This window comes from Astyanax mexicanus, chromosome 12, assembly GCF_023375975.1.
Source record: "Astyanax mexicanus isolate ESR-SI-001 chromosome 12, AstMex3_surface, whole genome shotgun sequence".
Lineage (NCBI taxonomy): Eukaryota > Metazoa > Chordata > Actinopteri > Characiformes > Acestrorhamphidae > Astyanax > Astyanax mexicanus.
In genome coordinates this window covers 37371342-37391437 of record NC_064419.1, presented here as the reverse complement: position 1 = coordinate 37391437, position 20096 = coordinate 37371342, and the positions used below count along the sequence as shown (strand labels likewise).

At 37.6% G+C, this 20096-nt stretch overlaps 1 protein-coding gene across 2 annotated transcripts in view; it reads right to left on the bottom strand.

Annotated features, from left to right (window-relative positions):
* ccser1 (coiled-coil serine-rich protein 1) overlaps positions 1-20096 on the bottom strand; it is a 162481-nt gene that overhangs the window by 105382 nt on the left and 37003 nt on the right. For both annotated transcript variants that reach the window (XM_007260798.4, XM_007260799.4), the window contains exon 5: positions 17740-17833. In XM_007260798.4, the coding sequence (XP_007260860.3) occupies positions 17740-17833 (94 nt within the window). The remainder of the gene's footprint in view (positions 1-17739; positions 17834-20096) is intronic.

Here is a 20096-nt window from a genome sequence, read left to right as displayed (position 1 = left end):
GTTTTCCATTCAGATAAAAATACTAACCTTAAAAGCAGTTCATTTCTCAAGAAATCACAGTGTGTTGGTGACAGTTTTCATTGCTGCCCACTTACAAAGTCTGCAGACGATTTCCTCTCACACGGACACGGACACCTGAGGCAGTCAACACAGTTTCCAGACAAAACAAAACCCAATCTAAACATTCTCAGGCACTCTCCGCATTAAGTATTGAACAGTAAGAACTGACCCAGTGTTAAACACTTCTCCTCAGCTCAACACCTCTGTCAATGTAATTGTTGTGTCTGGACCAGGGTCATTATTTACACTGTGGCCCAGACGCAGATTTTACTCTGTAATTACCCAGATTCAAAGCACTGTCCACAATGTTCTTTTCTATTCTATGTTAAAAGGTCATCTGCAAAGAAAAAAAGACAAACCCAGACACAGATTCTCTTAGGTAAGCCTTCAGGGTTCTGCTCAATGTTTTGTAGAGCCTATTTTGAGTGACTGTATTTTATTAATGAAGGTGTTGAATTGAACTTAAGCTGATTTTGCCACCTAAATACACTTGAGGGCACTATGTACAGTTAGTAGTAGGGGTGTAACGATGCACAATGCTCACGATTCGATTCTGGCTTCACAAGTAGATTTTCTCACAATGTTTGGAACACATTTTTAATGACAAAAAAAAAGATATATATATATATATTTTTTTTTTTTGTATAAACTATGTAATAAAGGTTAGTGAACTCAGGATCTGTCAATGTTTCATGATCAGTATCATGTATCAAGAAAATGTTTTTAAACATCATGAAAATCCAAAATTTCCTTTCTACCTAAAATAGTAAGATTTGTTTTACCATTTTCTAAACTAAATCAATTAAATGACATGTTTTCTAATGTCTAATGTCATAGTTAAATTTATAAGACTCTAGTCTAGTTTAATCTATAAGACCACAATGCATTTGTTTTAAGATGCATAAAACTCATCATTCACATTATTCACTTTTCTTTGATAGGCACTAGAAAAAACTTTACTGTGGCTACTATCTGCACTGTTTCACTTGTGACAACAGTAATTAGTTCAGAAGATTGTTTTATATATATTGCATGATCTGTTTAATTATTAAAGATTTATCAATTGGTACTATCATGAATATTCATTTGTTTGGAAGGGCAAGCAATGCTCTGTAAATGTAGTAAAGGACAGCTTGGTCATATTTGGTCCTGTAGGTCAGTCAGGATTATTAAAGATATTATAAGATTAATATTTTCTGAAAAGTCAGAACTTTATTCACTAAATAACTGAATAAACAAATCCTGAATGCTGAAAGTATTCTAAAAATAAAGTGATTTTACATTAATATTAATCACCTGTGTATTATTTATACACAACACACAAAATATCAGATGGAATCAGATCGGTATCCATGAATACTGAGCATTTAGAAATATAGATCAGATTGAAGAAGGGGGTAAAACAACCTGATTGAGACCTTCTTAATAAACTGACTGTTTTTTCTAAGATAAACAATTAATTCAAATAGATATTTTTTAATCAATAAATAATCAATCTATCAACCTCTTATGTGAAACGAAAAAAATATACAAAATAAAGAAAGTATGCTTTTCTATTATAAAGCTCAGAAGTGACTCTTAGAAGTGATATAAAGCCTAATCTTTTAAGGCATATCTGATCAAATGGTCAAGGACTCTGGGAACAAGGTGTGAAAACTGAGAGTACTAATTTTTTTTCGTAATCAGTATTTTAACCACTCTTTCTGGTCCATTTACACAGCACTATGCCTAAATGCCTAAATGCCTAAATGCAGCTTAGCGTACCTAACGTACCTACCTCCTCCACCCCTCCCATTGCATGGTCTATGCAGAGCATTTAAAAGTAGTGGCCATTAGCTTTTGACAAGATCCAAAAGTCCCCTATAATATTCCATTATGGTATCATTATAACCATCAGCGTCTCCCCCAGGTCTCTCTGAGATCAGGCCATTGCCGTGCTACGTGAATACTAATAACACCGTCCAGTTAGGGCCTTTTACGGACGCAGGCCTCCCTGCTAGGGTAGTTGAAAGCACCCCCCTGTGCTCTCACCTGGAAGCCTTGTGTTACGAGAGGGCGTAAAGGGCCGGCGACCCCGCGCTCTCAACTGGCATCTGTCAGCTGTAATAGACTCTCCCAGCTGGGTTACTCTATAGTGCTGAAGTTATTAGTGCAGTATTCCCACCAGGGCTTTACCATCAGCATTAGCATCATGCATTTGATTCTAATTACACATTAATTTCACGCTAGAAGAGCGGTGTTGCACATGTGCACTGTGAACCCTTTCAAAGCTTTTCCGCATTCATTTCATATCTGCAAAGTATGACCTTTACACATGTCTCCAAGAACGCATGTACACAAACATCGCCGTCTTCAAGACACCACATGCTATTAATATTGAAATTTACGCACAAGCCATTATCTATCCATATATTCATCAGCATATTCAAGCCATACAAACCGCAGAAATACATATGCAGAATAGATATATCATGGAAACGAGCCAGAGCAATATAATGTTTTTTAAATGAGGCAATGTATATGATATTTAAGCAAAGGGAACACATGGCTACAGATATCAGTGCTTACAAAGGAAGAAAACTAGAAAAAGTTGAGAAAAGAAAGTTTAACTATAGAAATTTAAATACAGAAATTTAAAACAGACAGAGACAGATTTAAAAATTGTTGCTAGGTGGCAGCCATGTTTAACTAGGCTGGAAAGAAAGATAGAACAAAAAAGTTTGAGCAAAGTTTGTAGGTGAAGTTAAATTATAACGTCATGGTATTACAATTTACTGTATTTTTTACACTATATGGTGCACTTAAAATTCTTTAATAAAAAAAACGTCAGTGCGCCTTACAATCTGGTGCACATTACGTATAAATTGTACCAGTCAGGTTGTAAGGAGCAGTAAAGCCACTCCGCTAAAGTAAGGTGTTATAAAAGAGTTTCAGTTTAGTTCTCCAACACCAAGGCTGGAGCAGAATTAGCACTAGCAACTAACCGTGCTAAGCTCTAGCTCTTACGCCACTCAGAGGTGAGTTTTATCGCCCTGTAGCTTGCTGCTAACCGTGGCTAGCAGTTAGCCCTTGTAAATGCTAATGCTGCTGCACCCAGCCTTAGTGGAAATCTGGAAAGCTAAGCTTACTTGCAAATGAACCGAAGAAAAAAAAACTGAAGTGCTTTACTCACCCAACTAAAAGTCTTCAGGAGAGAAATCTGTGTAGATTAATATCCAGTGCTCGTTTGACTTTAAAGTGAAATGTTTTTTTTTTTTTTTAACTTTTGCTTTACTTAACCCTGTTCCTTACTAGTGTTGTTTAATGCACCTTATGTATGAAAATAGTCCAAAAAGAGATGTTCCCACTGTCGGTTATTTGATTTGTTATTAATGTGTTGATTTTATTTTGTATTTACCATGCTAAACATTTGTTTTATTAAAATCTTATTACAATGATAGACAGAACACTGACAATGATTTGTACATTGTTATCAGTTTGTCGAAATGCTGTTCCAGGTGAGATGTCGTTCCCACTTTTATATGTTTTTTTTGTGGTTATATTGCTGAATGTTTGAGGATAGTCTGCCTTTTACTGACTATAAATGGCCCAGGTCTAAAACCATCTATAAAAGGTGTTTTCACACACAGACATGCCCGACCATGGTCACCTTTCACAGGTGCTATGTTGGTTCAGACCAAACCGAAAAGTCTGAAGGTCCAGACCAAAGACAGTAGGGGGGAAAACATCTTCAGGAAAAAGTTTTTGACTGGTCTGCATCAAACAAGCTACAAAGGTAAATCAGGTGTGCTGCTGCTGGTGAAGTTGAACTTGGCTCATGCTAGGCTGGGGGCATTAAAGAGAAAACTAAAGCTAAACTTTTTAACTTTAAAAAAGCTGAAAGCAGGTCACCAACTTTTTTGCAATAACTTGTTACTGCAGTGTTTTACTAAATTGTGAATTACTGAAGGCTGTATAATGTAATTGTAATTGTACATGTAAATACCCGGTTATTGGCAGGTTGGCATTTTTGGGCCCCTGAGCAAGGCCCTTAACCCTCCTTATATAAGCAATATACAATGTTTTCAACTACTTGTTTTAGTGCCTATGACTTTTGCACACTTCTGTTTATGTAATACACCCAATTAAGCAATTTGATTCAGTCAGTCTTCATGTGTTACTTCATTAAAAAAAATTAAAAATAAATCTGGCATGTATTATCTCCAATGTGTCAAATACTCTGTACCCTGTACTGAAGACTGCAATGTGTACCAGCTGAAGAAAAATCCTATTTTTGAGCAGAGCAGAGCATTATATGTCTAAGGAAGACAGGAGGAGGACTGAGAAAAAGAAAAATATGGCAAGGACAGAATCCCAAACATGTCCATACTTAGTAATTAGTATGGTCTTAAGCTGTACAAGCACATTTGGTGGCTGCAGATAACCGGGTGAGTAGGAGGTGCTTCAAAAAAACACAAATGCAGTGCTATAGGGATAAATGTGCAGCACCAAAAAGAAAAAAATGAAAAAGTACAGAAACTAATGGCTGAACACAGATGGTAAGAAGAGAAGATGAAGAAAAAAAAACAAGGATAGTGGCAGCAGGTATACAAGAACTGTAAACATAAAAACAGAAAATGTAGTACACTGTAGTAATAAAAAAACTAAAGATATGCAAACATTTTTCTCACATTTATTTTGTTTACAGGCATTTTTACACCTGTAGTTGGTTTCTATGGTCCGGATTAGTTGATAAGTTAGTTTACTTGGAGCGTTGTCCTCCTGTTTGGTTTGGTTTCACACCAAAATACGCACCAATAAACCACACAAGCACATAGTCTCTGTCTGGTACAGAAGCAAGAAAGTAAATATAGCGAGAAGATTCTGTGTTCCAGCATGTATATATGTGGAGTGTGAAGCTGCTTTAACACAGAACGCTGTGCTTTTAAACACAGTGTTTTTAATGGGAAGTGCAGCACAAATGTATTAAACGGAGTCACAATGCTGCAAGCAGTGAATGCAGCACAGACTGTGTGTGCAAACAGCATGGAGCAGCAGAGACAGCGTTGGTTCATACCTGTGGTAGGTAGCGTTATTTTGCTTATAGATCAGTTTAAACTGCGCCTTATTAGCAGTCTAGCTCAAATAAAAGGAGTATATATGATAGTTGGGTCAGATCGAGACCACATTCTCACCACCTCTCCAGAGCTCATTTGGGACCAGACCTAGACCAACTCCACTAACAGGCCTGGGTCCGGTTGCTTTGATCCGCACCAGAGTGCGATTACTTGCCTGTTTTTACTGGACCAAATAGAGCTGGTGTGAAAAAGACCTTAGTTTAAGGCACTACAAATCAAACTTTGCACCATAGGCACACTAAGCCTCACTGCTTAGTGAAGCTATAAAAGCTATAAAACAAGAGCAAAGTGTTTCCAAGTAGTTGTTTCCGCAGTTTGAAACCTATTTAAGAAATTGGAGTTGATTGAATGATCGAGGCCAAGTTGAAGTTTGGATGACCAAGAACGCTTTCAGAGAACAGTTTAGAGTATTCCTAGAAAGGCAATAAAGAAAAACACATTTTGACTCCAAAAGATCCATGTTTGCTGGTAAAATTGGTCCATATTTACAAAATGTCATGGCAGAAAATTAGAAATTAAATCTCACATGATTCTGTTTAAGATTATCGGCTGACTGCACACAAAAAAAAGAGAAAAATACTCCCCTGCTTTACTTAACTGTAGTTTTCTTCCCTTATCTGATTTTTGAAGTTTATGTAAGTGCATATAAACACTTTACTTTCCTTTGACTGCAGCCATAGTGCTCAGAGTCACGGTGCTCGTGAAAACCAGCGGACCAAAAGGGCAGATCTTTAACCTATCTAGTGGGTGGGGCTCTAATGGGAGTTGACGGGTGCCAGGGTGGTTTTATGCAAATATCCTTATTCTTTATTCAGAATAAAGAAGCCACCCAAACCTGACACCAAAATCTTTAAATTGACTTTCAGAAAATGAATGGATGTTTTTTTGGGGTTTTTTTTGCGCTTAGTGTTTATATGGGCAGTAGTGGAAATACAAAACACTCAAAAATATTGGACTTTTGGAAATGTATTGGACTACTATCATAAAGTTCAGAAGTTCAGGAAAGAAAGTGATCACAGTTTGTTATTTTTCATGGATTGAGCGTTTGAATACGTCTCTCTAAGATACTGTATAGTAAAAATATTGTGTATATCTCTGTAGGAGAGTTGTTTTTTTTGTTACTGTTGAAATGTATTGATAATATTGTTGCCATTACAGTCATACCAATAAAGCTACCTTGAATCTTGAGTGAGAGAAGAAGAGAGAGAGACAGTGAGAGTTGGGAGGTGGGAGAATGAGATGCTGGCCTCTCTGTCATGCATTTATCTAAAACAAGTTAAATATAGATATCTAATGGTTGAGAAGAAGATTTTTTAGAGTGTTAAAACACTCACTGAGATAAAGGATTTTCTGATAATATGTAATTAAACTAACAAAAAAAAAAAGAAATAGTCAATCTTTATACTGTCCAATCTGATTCAACTGACAAAAGACAGTCGGGTGCAGCCCTGTGAAATGCAGTTCCTTTTTTCCTACATTGTAAAAAACGAAACTTTCTTAATGTGATTTTTGAGTCAACTACACAAAAAACATTGAATTGCACTGTAAACTATAGCAAACCAATTGCCTCAACTACCATTATTAAGTTTCTTGTTAAAGGTTGGTCTAACCAAATATTTGTGTTGGGAAAAATTAGTAGTTGAAACTGTAGTTGAACCATAGTTGAGGCCAAGCCAACTACTCATGCTCACACATGCTCATTTTGACTCTTTAGATAAACGGGGTCTTCTGATCAATTCTGCAGGGGTTTTCACCTGGAGTTGGTCAGGCCATCAGATTTCTAATTGGCACAACTAGTAGCGTTTTTTCTTCAAAACCTTAAAACTCAAAAATGTAGTGCAGTAATTTGCCTTGAATTTTTTATTTTTACAGTGTAAATGTACTCCCGCTGATTGTGGCCAATTTTAAGTGTCACAGCAATTGTGTCCAAAACTCAACTGTTATTTGATACTTCTGGTTCTTAGTTCAGTGCTAAATTTGCAACCATGTCGCAGTCATACACGGTTTTTATTTGCCATCTTGACTTCCACAGTTCCCCTGAACATTTTACACTGTATAAGCCACAAGCTGAAAACCCTTCACCATTTACCCCGCTCACCATAGCCTTGTATTATTACTTTCATTTTCTGATCTTTCTACAGCTCCTTTGGAACTGAGAATGCTTGCACATGCAAAGCAGACATTTACACTGGAACATTAGCTTGATGTGAGACAGACCACTTTAAAGCAGGAGAGGATGAAATGTGGGGCGAAGAAAAGTGACTGAAGTGGGAAGTGGAAAGTGTGGACACAAAATAGTAAGTCCAGGTTAGTATAGCATTTTTTTCCCTCATGCTGAGATTAGTGGCTCTGACTGGAATACAAATGAAGCAGAAGCGTAATGTTTTTCTTTGGGAGGACGGCTGAATACATCTGCACTGCCTGAAAAAGGTAGAAAATGCAAAAGTCCATTGTTTTGAGCTGAAATTAACTATGATGCTCATTGGAACATAGAGCATGCATGCTGCTCCTCATAGTAATGGCCTTTGCACAGCATTTCTATACAACAGTACCCTTTTACAGCATTTTTGTTCTGTTTTTTTGTAGGCAAGTCTAAATGTCACACTATGTTATGTCAGTAATGGCATGTTCACCAGGTCAAAACAGCGCTTAAGGATTACGTGTTATAGAAACACGGATTTGGAGCGTGTCATTTATCAGTGTTATATTTTCTTACCTACAGCCTACAGCCTTTGGTTCAAATTCTCCCTTATAAAAGGTATGCAATAACAACCATGTCATTGTTTTGACATACCTAAAATAAAAGTACTGCAAACATTTTTTTTAAGCGATACCACAAAAGAAAATACATTTGGTTGCTAAAAATAACTATTTTGAGGCAATAAAATCTCATAAAATCATATATACAGCTGCCACTACAGCTGCTGTCCACTGGACACGTTGCTTTGCCAAACACACAACCTGTCTGCCACATACTTGAAGAAGAACTGAGAAAACAGTGTCACTAGTAGATGTGTCCCAAAGTCTCTAGACTGCACCCAAGTTGGGCTGCATTTTTCAGCAGCTAGTTTATAAAAGACTGCACCAAAATAAAGGACCATAACTGATGAATCTTTCCCAGCCCTCGGTTATAAAATTATCTAATTCTCTGCGCATGTACAATGTGAGGAAGAGGAAATTAATTTCTGTACAAATGTCAGTTTGTACAAATTTGTGCATATGTATGAAGGTCAAACTACATTCAGTACACATGTGTAGGAATTCCTACTGAGACTATGCTATTTGAGACGTGTGAAGGACCTTCAAATTAGTGAACCTTTGCATCAAATGAAGTTTCATTAGAGCTTTTAAAAGGTTTTTTGCTCCCAAGAAATGCATTTCTGTTGCAAATACCAGAGTTTTTTTTTTTTTTTTGGACAAAAATGGTTCTTCTTCAAAGAGCTTCATATAGAGTCTAGTTCAAAATAAATATGACATAATTAAAACTTTTTGGATACTTTCACACAGCAGTTCCTGTACACAAGTGGCTCAAATTAAAATCTTTTTTTTTTTTTATCATATGTGACAAAGATGTGCTATCTGTGTGGCAGTGTAAACACACTGAATCTGACATTTTCAATTTGGGCCAGTTTAATGTGGTACTGAAATCCAAATACATATTAGATTCACAGAAAATTCAAAGAAAATTTATGTGACTTTTTCATTAAGAAAAGGAAAAAATGCTGTGAGGAAAAGGGAAAATGGATGACAGCAGTGAATGAGGGGTTCAGTGGTGGGATGATGAGGTAAAAGAGCACATAAATACTAAAACTGACGTCTCAGTTTTAATGGTTGCTTAATTGTACATAAATAAAAAGAATAAAAAGTTTAAAAATGAACTTTAAAGAAACCAGTGACATATATATGAAAGACATGATCATGGACAAATAACGTGCTCTTTGTACAGTAAGCTCGAGCTGAAAGCGATAAGCCCAGTTATCAGACTGGAACTCCCTGATGATCCCTATGATTCCGGCAAGGATGAAAACGATATTTTTGCCCTTTTGTGCATGCAGTAACTGTATTTAGACAGATGTCTGACACAGAACACATTAAACAGTGTGAAAAAGTGTGAACAGCCAGTAATAGCCTTCAGATTTGGTGAGAAAATGTAATTTGAACTTCTTTTTTATATAATTTACTTTCAAATTTTTGTTCTATTTCTCCCCAATTTACAAGGTCAATTACCCAACCCACCCATTAGGACTCCCCCTATCACTAGCGATGCCCCAACACCAGGAGGGTGAAGACTAGCACACGCCTCCTCTGGCAAATGTGAAGTCAGCCACTGCCTCTTTTCAAACTGTTGCTGATGCAGCATCACAGAGTGGCATTACAGCGCACTTGGAGGAAAGCGCAGCGACTCAGTTCCGATACATCAGCTCACAGACGCCTAGTGCTGAGCGACATCACCCTTTGGAGTTGGAGGAGAAAGAGCTCCATCTACTGTACCCACCCAGAGAGAAAGCAAGGCCGATTGTAAAATACATAAACAGGATTCAAACCAGAAACAGCAATCTCCCAATCTTAGTGGCAGTTTTCTTTAGTCCAGCTCTCGGGCTGAAACAAGAAGAGCCACGTAATATTTGTTTTGAGTACTTTTTTCCCCCTAAACATCATATCTTACAAAACATCTTACAAAATATTTATTGTGTGGTGCTGATTTAATTCCTTCTGCGACCTCTCAGCGCATTACAGGTTCGCCCAGCACTGACTTCATTTAGAAAGCAGAGGTGTTAGTTGCGGGCGGGTTTTGACACTAATGCAGTTTTGAGTATGAATGGTAATTTGCCACAGCCAAGTGTGTTTAGTTCCTTTAATGTTCTCTTAAAAGCGCAGGTCATTGAGGGAAAATAACATAATAGAATAACAGTGCCGTCCTCCTACAAACTCTTACCTTGTGGGGAAATCCTACTTCTCAACAGTTCATTAAGCAACAGTCATTACCCAGAGCGCCCAGCTTAATCATATGGGCGAGAAACATGACGACTCGAGGAGCATCTGAATTTTAAATCTGTTTCTCATTTGATGTGGCGTAATAAATGAGGTGGGCGGCAGCTCCCAGCCAAGTCGAAGTCTGCGTCTTATCGGTGACGTTAGCTGGCTCTTTTAGCGGGAGCGCCAACCACCCATGACAAGCATGACTCAGCAAGAAATCCCAAGAGACATCTCCCCCTCCCTCCGGAGGCAGAGTTGACATAAAAGAGGTGACTAAAGAGAATTGTCATGACCTCAGGACTAAGAGCCAAGATCAAAGGTTACGACAATCGCACGCGTTCCAGATTCATCCGGGTATTCGATTAGGTACGCTCAGACCAAAACTATTTCGCGCTCCTTTTGTCAAGACTCGTGTGCTCGCCCAAGAGCCTCCCTCCCTGAATCACCTTGACAGCGAAGGAGACTGGGAAAGTAGCACAGGGCCGGGCACGCAGCCTTCTGTTGAGGAGGACCACAGCTTGCGAGAACCTGTGCAGCTTGTCCCTCCTGCTGAAGCAAACCTGTTCTTGAAGGACACGCGAGAGGGATGGTGCTTCATCCCTCAGACTTGCGGCATCTGACCAGCTGGGTTTGGGCCAGACATTGATCATAGAAACAAGAGATGGTAAAAGGTGTTGGGAGGAAAATTGCATTTTGTGGGGAAGGGTCAACAAAAAGGAAAAAGGGTGATTAACTGGACATGGTGATACCTTTTTCTGTTCTTTCTAAGAAAAAAAATTATTCTGTCTATGGCAAGCATAAGCTATTTTTGCACAGGCCTGCCTTGATAACTATGTTAGCTTAAACAATATATTATCCCATAATTAATTGCAATATACACAATATTATTGTCATTTTAAGACCAATTATTGTCATTTTGTGCCAATAAACCTTTAATGAATAGGAACATTCAGACATTAATGTTGGAATAGAACATTTCTAACTTAATTAAACATAAATCATATAAAATCACTGTTTTTTTGTTTAGAATCAGAATTAGAAGCAGTAAATGAAAATGGGTATTTTCTGCTCTTGGGTTACCTCTAGAGTCAGGAAGACATTCATGCCAATTCACGTTTTGAGCCACCACTAGAACACTCTTTACACATGCCTTTTTGGACAAGCTAAAAGATACAGAACCACCATTAAAATTCATCACTAAAAGCAGCATGGTTACTTATGCAGCAGATTCAAATAATATAACTCAGGGTATAGATACACAGAATTACCCAGTTCTCATGATAATTTTTTAACCAAATAAACATAGTGCAGTAAGCAAAGCCCTGTCAGTATTGATGCTGCTAGTCTGCCTGTTCTGGTCTCTATAGGACAAAGAGACTTCATTTCCCAGCATTCTGGACAGCATTCAGGACTATAATGACTCATCGGATCACTTGACACTACATTGTTCCGGTTCACCAAGCTATTGATCGTTTGCACCTGGACTATCAGTATAAATACCCCTTCAGTTTGCCCTCAACGTTGCTGAGTATTGAAACTAGATTCCTTAGCTCTTCTACGACACGTTTCTCACTGTTTATTGGCTTTTCATGTTTTAACTTCCTTCTGTTTTATCGTTCAACCTTTTTGCCTTGCCTAGTTTATTGTTCGTTATCAAGTTGCTGACTTAGCTTGTATTTGTGACTACTCTCTTGCCTATTTTCCATTCTGCTGGATTTCCTGTGTACAGACCCTGCTTACTCCTCTATTCCCTGGTATGTTGGTTGTTTATGCTGCCTTATTTTTTGCTTATTGTTGACCCTGCCTGCCCTAGACTTTCCTTATATGCTTGTCTCCTTTGTAAATAAACTATTTAAACTGTATCAACATCACAAAGAAGCCCAAAGAAACACTGTCAGACATGCTATTCTCTTTAATACAGGACAGTGAATTAAGCATTAAAATAATTTTAATATAAAATGCTACCTAAACGCTAATTCATTCCAAAGCCTAGGCTGCTGTTTGCATCCCTTTAAAGCCAACAAACTTCTCTCAGTCTCTCCACAAAGGGACCTTTACTTTGCAAAAGACTTCCTTGACTTAGTGGCCTACTTAGGGTTTAGGACACAGCTACTGTCGCTTAAAGTAGGCTACATCCCTCCCTTTTCTCTCTCTTCTCACTCTGGACAGAGTTTAGCCCTGCTTCAGTCTGCAGAGCTGTTTTTGAGACGAGGAGAGAGCTATGGGCAAAAAAAACACACAACACAGACTTCCACACATCAGTCTCCTCAACGGTTTGATGCGTTTTCCATGCAAACATTCGAGATTTTGCCTTGGGATAATAAATCTTGTCACTTAGTCAGGGTGGAGGATTAAAGCCTATAAACTGCATCCTCAGCTGAGTGTAAGAGAGAGAGCAGACACATGGCAGCACAAGGCCCTGAAGTCACAGCAAGTTGACTGCTGTCCTGTTAAAGCGCTGCCATTCCTAAACTGGCCTTATCACTAAGTCCAGACATTAGACAAAATACTTACATGTAGAAAATCTAGTATTTTATTCAAATCGATCTTTGTTTGAATGATTCACTACTGATTCATATAAACCTGAGGTTGATATTAAAATGTTTTACTATTTTTTATATTCTGTATATGAAAAAATAATTACTGTAACCCCCTATTAGCAGTGCACAGCCTTCAATCTTGCCTACCAATGATTTGCAGCATTAGCATTGTTAATGCCACCCGTGTCAGCCTCTCTTAATAAGCATCACTTATTCACGTCACTACCACAGTGTTTGCATCACTAACCAATTCTTTTTTTCTTCATTATTTTAAAAGGTCTCATTCCATTTTAATTCTATTTTAATTTCTGGTTGTGGTCTTTAGTATGAATGAATGCCATGTGAGCTGTTTTTATTGTTAAAAATAAAGTGCTCAGGTGTTTCTATTTAGCCCTGCTTTAGATCACTGAATTAGCGGTCTCTGAAGAAAAAAAGAAAGGATTTGGCTCTTGCTCATGAATATTCATAAATGCAAATATATCGCCTCTGATTGGTTAACAGCACTGCAGCAGAGAACACCTACCTGTCTACCCCCCCCCCCCCAGTCAAATTTACAGCTCTACGACAAGACTTAAAGGACAAAATGTTTTCAGAGATACAGCCTTAGTTATAAAGGATATAGAACTGAGTGCTAGGTAAGTTCTAAGTTAACCTTTAAACTTGTTGACGTAGACACCTAACATCTCTCTGATCAACTCTGAGGAAGTATTTCTAAGGATTTTATTTTACTAGCTACTGCAGACAATGGAGAGAGAAACAGTTTCATATGCAGAATGCATATACAGCTCAGAGAGATGTATAGTATTTCACAAAAAAACAAGATTAAAAAAGTGGATTTTAGCAGAAGGAGACCTTACTACTAAGCTTAAAACCTTATATTGCTTTAAATGTTAGCTTGGTCACTTACATTTCTGTGTTTGATTATTTTAATTGCTTTAGGTTTCTTTAAAATTTTCCCCCTCATATTAAAAAAAATATTGTGTTCATTTATTTGTTTTTTTAACTTTTTTTTGTTACTTTTGTCATGTTTATGCAGTCCTTCTTTAAGTTTAACCTGATAAAGTTAAAAAAATGTTTGGCTTCATTGAAAAAAAAGGGTTAACCTTTGAAAATAAAGGTTGATTGACTTTGATATGAAAAAAAAAACTCTTTTTCATATATAAACAAAGCCTGTTTTTGTAACTTTAATATTGTAACCTAAATGAATCAATATTAAATCAAATCAAATAAGGAATCAAATTTATTCTGTATACCCAGTTCTAAATATGGGAAAATAACAATTACCTAGCGTTTATGAGATATTTTGCTTAACAACTCAAACATTATCACTCCCTCTCAAAGCAACATGCCTTCTTTTACCACATTTGCAGCGCAGAGTGACAAATAATTACACATTGTAAAATGAGTTACAGCGGGCTAAAGAGCATTAACTAGAGTAACAATGAGACAGAAGAAACCCCTGTAAGGAAATTACCATTGATGAGAAAAAAGGAAAATTAAAAGAACAATGAAAAAGTCCCAAGCTGCTCATGTTCCACGCATCATAGAGCAGGTTATATAAGGTTCAACATGAAACACATTTGTAGGCTAAGCAGTGGAAGTCTAATTCAAAGCTGTTTCAAAGACACACAGCCAAGGTCATTCAGACACGTCTTGCTGACAAAGCTAAAGCACCTGCTCCTGCAGTGGCTTTCTTATGTGTTGAGGGATAGTGTTGCTCCTGAAAAGCAGTTAAGCTTTGAGGTTATTTCTGTTATTTATGTTTGGTAAGAGAAATTGTTTCTGGTATAATTTGTATCCTCATCCCCTACAATTATTTAATAAAAAGGTGCTATAAATAATTCTCCGAGTGATGCCACACAAGAACCACTTCTGGCTTTACAAAGAATCATGTATGTAATAGGGATGTGTGAGTGTAAAGAGCCTTTTTAAGGGCCCTTTAAAAATGCTTCACTTAATATATATATATATACACACCTTGTTTATGAGCATAAAGGTTCTTCACACACACAATTCTATAACAACCATGGAATCATGAAAGCCAGTTACGCACTACACGTTCATAATAGATGTTGTAGCCGCTATTTTTAATTCCTTTTTTCCCCATTTTCTCCCAAATTTAAAAGGCCAATTACCCAACCCACTCATAAGTGATACCACAACACCAGAAGGGTGAAGACGAGCACATGCCTCTTCCAACATATGTGAAGTCAGCCACCTCCTCTTTTTTTTTGCTGATGTAGCATTGCCGAGTAGCATCACACTACACTCGGAGGAAAGCGCAGTGACTCGGTTCTGATACATCAGGTTACAGATGCCTTGTGCTGATCGACATCACCCTTTTGACTGATGTGGGGAGAGAGCGCCATCTACTCACCCAAAGAAGCAAGGCCAATTGTGCTCTCTTTTAGGGTTCCAGTAGCTGATGGCAAGCTACATAAACAGGATTCGAATCAGAGATCTCCTGATCATAGTGGCAGCACTGAGCCCGCTGGACCACTCAGAGCACCCCCAGTTCCTTTGATTGTTTTTAAAGATTGAAACCAGTGCCTCAGATTGTAGGCAAATTACCCACCTCCAATGTCCTGTGGCACTACATTTCCCACAGTCCAACTTTTTACAGAACCTTCTGTCATGCGATTTCCTATAGGCAATCATAAAGAGTTCCACACTCCCAGTTACCTCAAATCTAGATTTCCTGCATCCAAATACCAATTATTCTCTGTATATATACTTATCCTTCTAATCTATTCCTTTGCAAAGTATTGCCAACTTCATTGCATACTGAGCTTTTTTCCTGTTGGTTTGTTTCTGGTTCTCTCTTTTTGGATTTTACCACTTTTGGACTAGTTCGCATGCTTTGTTTTGCTTCTCTGGTTCTCAAATTTTAGCTTATAGTGTCTTTTAAAATGCGCCTTATAATCCATTGTCCATGGATCCATTGCCTTATAGTCCATTGACAGTGCACCTTATAATACGGTACACAGAGTACAAGACAAGTTTGAAGTGTGAAGAGTAGAACAATCTAATGACTCTAAAAGTTATTAGTGTAAGTGTAAACCTGGCATTACCTTCAAACATGATAAGTCCCTTTACCACATGACATTATCAAACATTAAAAACGCTGTTCATCTATACCATCTAAATACATCCTATTTAAATATAACCAGACATTATCATTAGTCACTCATATATCTGTGACAGATGCAATTGAATAAAACCATGCCAATTATAGGGCATGTTCTAAAAATTGTACAAATAATTAAAAGGTCAGGAAACATATTTAATTTTCTAGGCTAATTCGCACGCTGATATAATTTCTGGCACGTCCACATGGGATATATCTGAGTTTCAACAGTCACTGCCGTCATTATGTGCACGAAAAAGCCACCCATCAGAAGTGAGAGCTAGTTTCATTACAATTCATCTTTTCCAGAGTATATTTATTTAATAACAGTGGCACACAATCAGTTTCATTTCCAGCAACAAAAAAAAAGGTAATTAAAAAGCAGGACACAAAAACAGGACTTTGTAATTGTATAAATTATGGTAATCAGCTGTCAACGTTATCAACACGCTGTCTTGTTAGCAAGACGGTTAGCATCTGGAGGCTGAGGTAGATTTAACTAGCCAAGGGGCTAATTCAATGAAGCTGCATCAACAGAGTCAAAACTAAACCAGGACATCCTTTAACAAGCAGCGGTATTGATATGCACTTCTGCAGAACACTGGCATGCAAATGGGTAATCCTACAGTGGCACAAGCGATCATTTTCAAGCTGAAGATCAATTTCACAAGCCTACTGAAAATCCAAACACGAATCATTGTGTAAGAATCACTGACTCAGCGAGCGCTCACAAAAACTCTCTCCTTTAGTCAGATAAACGAATTTAGCAACAGGAAAGCTCCCACTGAAGGCCAGACTCCAACATGTAAGGTATTTCTAAGTGGTATTATGCCAGCAACACAATGCGGCCAAGTCCAGGTAAAGCCGAGATTCACACAGGCTTAATAAATAAAAGAATAAGGAGATAAAGAGCGCATCAGTCATTGTCTTCTATTCTGCATTCATTAAACAAACATTAAATCTCTCTGGTAGTAAATAATGCAGAAGCATTTCACAGGTTAAAATTTTATTACTATTTCATACAAGAAATCCCCTGGGAATTCTGTTCCAGGGCATGAAACGCACACATAGTAGCACATCAGTGAAAAAGAATCCTTACGAGAGAATGCACTAACGTGGGGAGAAAAAAGTGAAATGAGAATCGAGAAAAACAAGAAAGGAAAAGAAGAGAAAAATACAAGTCAAAATTCTTTAGAAAAAGAATTGAGAGAAGGAGAGGAGAGAAGGAAAGAGAAATAAGAACATAGAAAAAAAGAAAATAAAAAAAGAAGAGAATGAGAATAAAGAAAAGGCAGAAGATGAGTGATGAGGAAGAGGAGAGAGACAAGAAGAAAAGAGGAACAATGAAAAGAAGAGAAGAGAAGAGAAGAGTGTTAAGGAAAAGAAGAGAAGAGTGTTAAGTAAAAGAAGAGTGTTAAGTAAAAGAAGAGAAGAGTGTTAGGGAAGAGAAGAGAAGAGAGACAAGGGAGAGAAAAGAGACAAGGAAAAGAAGAGAGTCAAGGAAGAGAGTCAACAAAGAGAGTCAAGGAAGAGAAGAGAAGAGAAGAGAAGAGGAGAGAAGAGAGACAAGGGAGAGAAAAGAGACAAGGAAAAGAAGAGAGTCAAGGAAGAGAGTCAACAAAGAGAGTCAAGGAAGAGAAGAGAAGAGAAGAGAAGAGGGACAAGGAAGAAAAGAGAGATAAGGAAAAAAGAAAGATGAGGAAGAGAAGAGAGACGAGGAAGAAAAGAGATGAAGAAGAGAAAAGAGAAGAGAGACAATTAAGAGAAGAGAAAAGAGAAGAGAGACAAGGAAGAGAAGAGAAAAGAGAAGAGAGACAAGGAAGAGATGAGAAGAGAAGAGAAGAGAAGAGAAGAGAAGAGAAGAGAAGAGAAGAGAAGAGAAGAGAAGAGGAGAGAAGAGTGACAGAAGGAGAAGTACCTGTGGTGCTCTCTGCTCTCCTTGGGGGCCTCCATGGGGGAAGGCAGCAGGTTGAGGCAGGAGGCGAGAGACTGGCTGGAGTCCTCCTGAGAAGCTAAAATAAGAAGCAAGAAGGTCAACGGTCAGCCAGACAAACACAAGCTGGTGGCTGTGATCGAGATTTAACATGACCATCATTCATCTCCTGAGGCTCGGTTTATGTAATGCTGGACTATGTTAAATGAAACAAGCTGCCAAGCACTGCCAGTTAATTAAGACATATAGAAAGAAAAGAAAAAAGCAACTGCTGGCAGACACATAATGATGATATATGCACACACTGCTGCTGTCCTTACAGAACAGTATCTGAAAAACAGAAGAAAATCTTTTGAAGTTTAATGTATGCAAATGTAATAATGCCGTATTACAAGTAATTAAGACCAGTGCTATTAGTACCACAGTCACACAATGCTGACAGCGTAAACAGCTGAAATGACTAAAATGAATAGTGAAAAGAGAAGAGAGGATAAACAAAATGGAAAAGAGAGGAGAAATCAGAATAGAAAAGAAACAAAAACTCAGAAAAAGAAGAGAAACAAGTATCGAAAAAGAGAAGAGAAGAGAAAAGTATCCAGAAAGAGAAGAGAAGAGAAGAGAAAAGTACCCAGAAAGACAAGAGAAGAGAAGAGAAGAGAAGAGAAGAGAAACAAGTATCATGAAAGAGAAGAGAAGAAACAAGTATCATGAAAGAGAAGAGAAGAAACAAGTATCATGAAAGAGAAGAGGAGAGATAAGAAAAAACAGTATCGAGAATGAGAAGAGAAAAGCAAAGCAGAGGACAAACAAGAATCAAGAGAAGAGAAACAAGTATTGAGCAAGAGAAGAGGAGAGAAAAGAAGAGAAGAAAAGAGAAGAGAAGAGAAGTATCCAGAAAGAGAAGAGGAGAGATAAGAGAAAACAGTATCGAGAATGAGAAGAGAAGAGCAAAGCAGAGGACAAACAAGAATCAAGAGAAGAGAAACAAGTATTGAGCAAAAGAAGAGGAGAGAAAAGAAGAGAAGAAAAGAGAAGAAAAGAGAAGGGAAGAGAAGTATCCAGAAAGAGAAGAGGAGAGATAAGAAAAAACAGTATCGAGAATGAGAAGAGAAGAGCAAAGCAGAGGACAAACAAGAATCAAGAGAAGAGAAACAAGTATTGAGCAAGAGAAGAGAAGAGAAGAGAAGAAAAGAGAAGAGAAACGAGTATTGAAAAAGAGAGGAGAAGAGAAAAGAGAAGAGAAAAGCAGAAGACAAACAAGAATGTAGAGAAGATAAATAAGTATACAAAAAGAGAAGTGTAGAGAAAAAAAGAAATGAGAAACAAGTATTGAGAAAGAGAAAAGAAACAAGTATGGAGGAAAAAAAGACAAAAGTAGAAGAGAAACGAGAATTAAGAGAATAGAAACAAGTATAGAGACTAAAAAGAGAAGAGAAAAGAAGAGAAACAAGTATTGAGAAAGAGAATAGAAACAATCAAGAGAAGAAAAGGGAAAATAAGAGCTGCTGGCAAACACACAACGGTAATATATTCTTAAAATATTACTGTCTTTTTAGAACCATTACAGAAACACAGGAAAATCTTTTATATTTTAATGTATGCAGATGCAATAATGCTGTATTGTAAGTAATTAAAACCACTGCTACTGCCATTAGTAACACAGTCACACAGCGCTCACAGTGTAAATGGCTCAAATGAATAAAATAAATAGAGAAAAAGGAAACGACAGGATTGTTAATGGATTGTTTGGTTTGTTTCTTGTTTGTTAGTTTTTTTTACGAGTAATTATTGCAAATAAATTGATTTTAGAAAAATGACACCCTCTGTTCCCCTCAGGATCCGATGAATCAAAACGCCTCGAGTCGTTTACGCCCGAGTCTATGAATTACTTTCCACATAGGCGAAGATACTTACTTCACATGCAAAAGCTGCATTAGCATTTATCAACAATGACATCCTCGGAGTTATTCTGTCTAGAGGGCACGCCCTTGGTGCTTGTTTACGTGCAGAGTCGTGCGTGCTGATGCAAGTCCTCCCGCAACAGCGGGGTATTTAGAACATTAAGACTGACTTTATCTCTAATCTCTGCGGTTGTGGGCATGCATAGTTTTAAAAGCTAATACATTATGAGATATTAAGATCATTAATGTTGCCTCAGTCCTCACATTCTTAAAAGAGGGGAGCTAGATATGTAAAACAGGATTCCTGCAAGCAGTCCGACCACTGGAGTATTGTGTAACTTTACTACACCACCACATTCAGTGGGTTAAGAGCACAGTTATGAATCAGAGGCTCCTCTGAGCAGAAGTAGGGGTATAAGAAAATACATAGATATCATATCG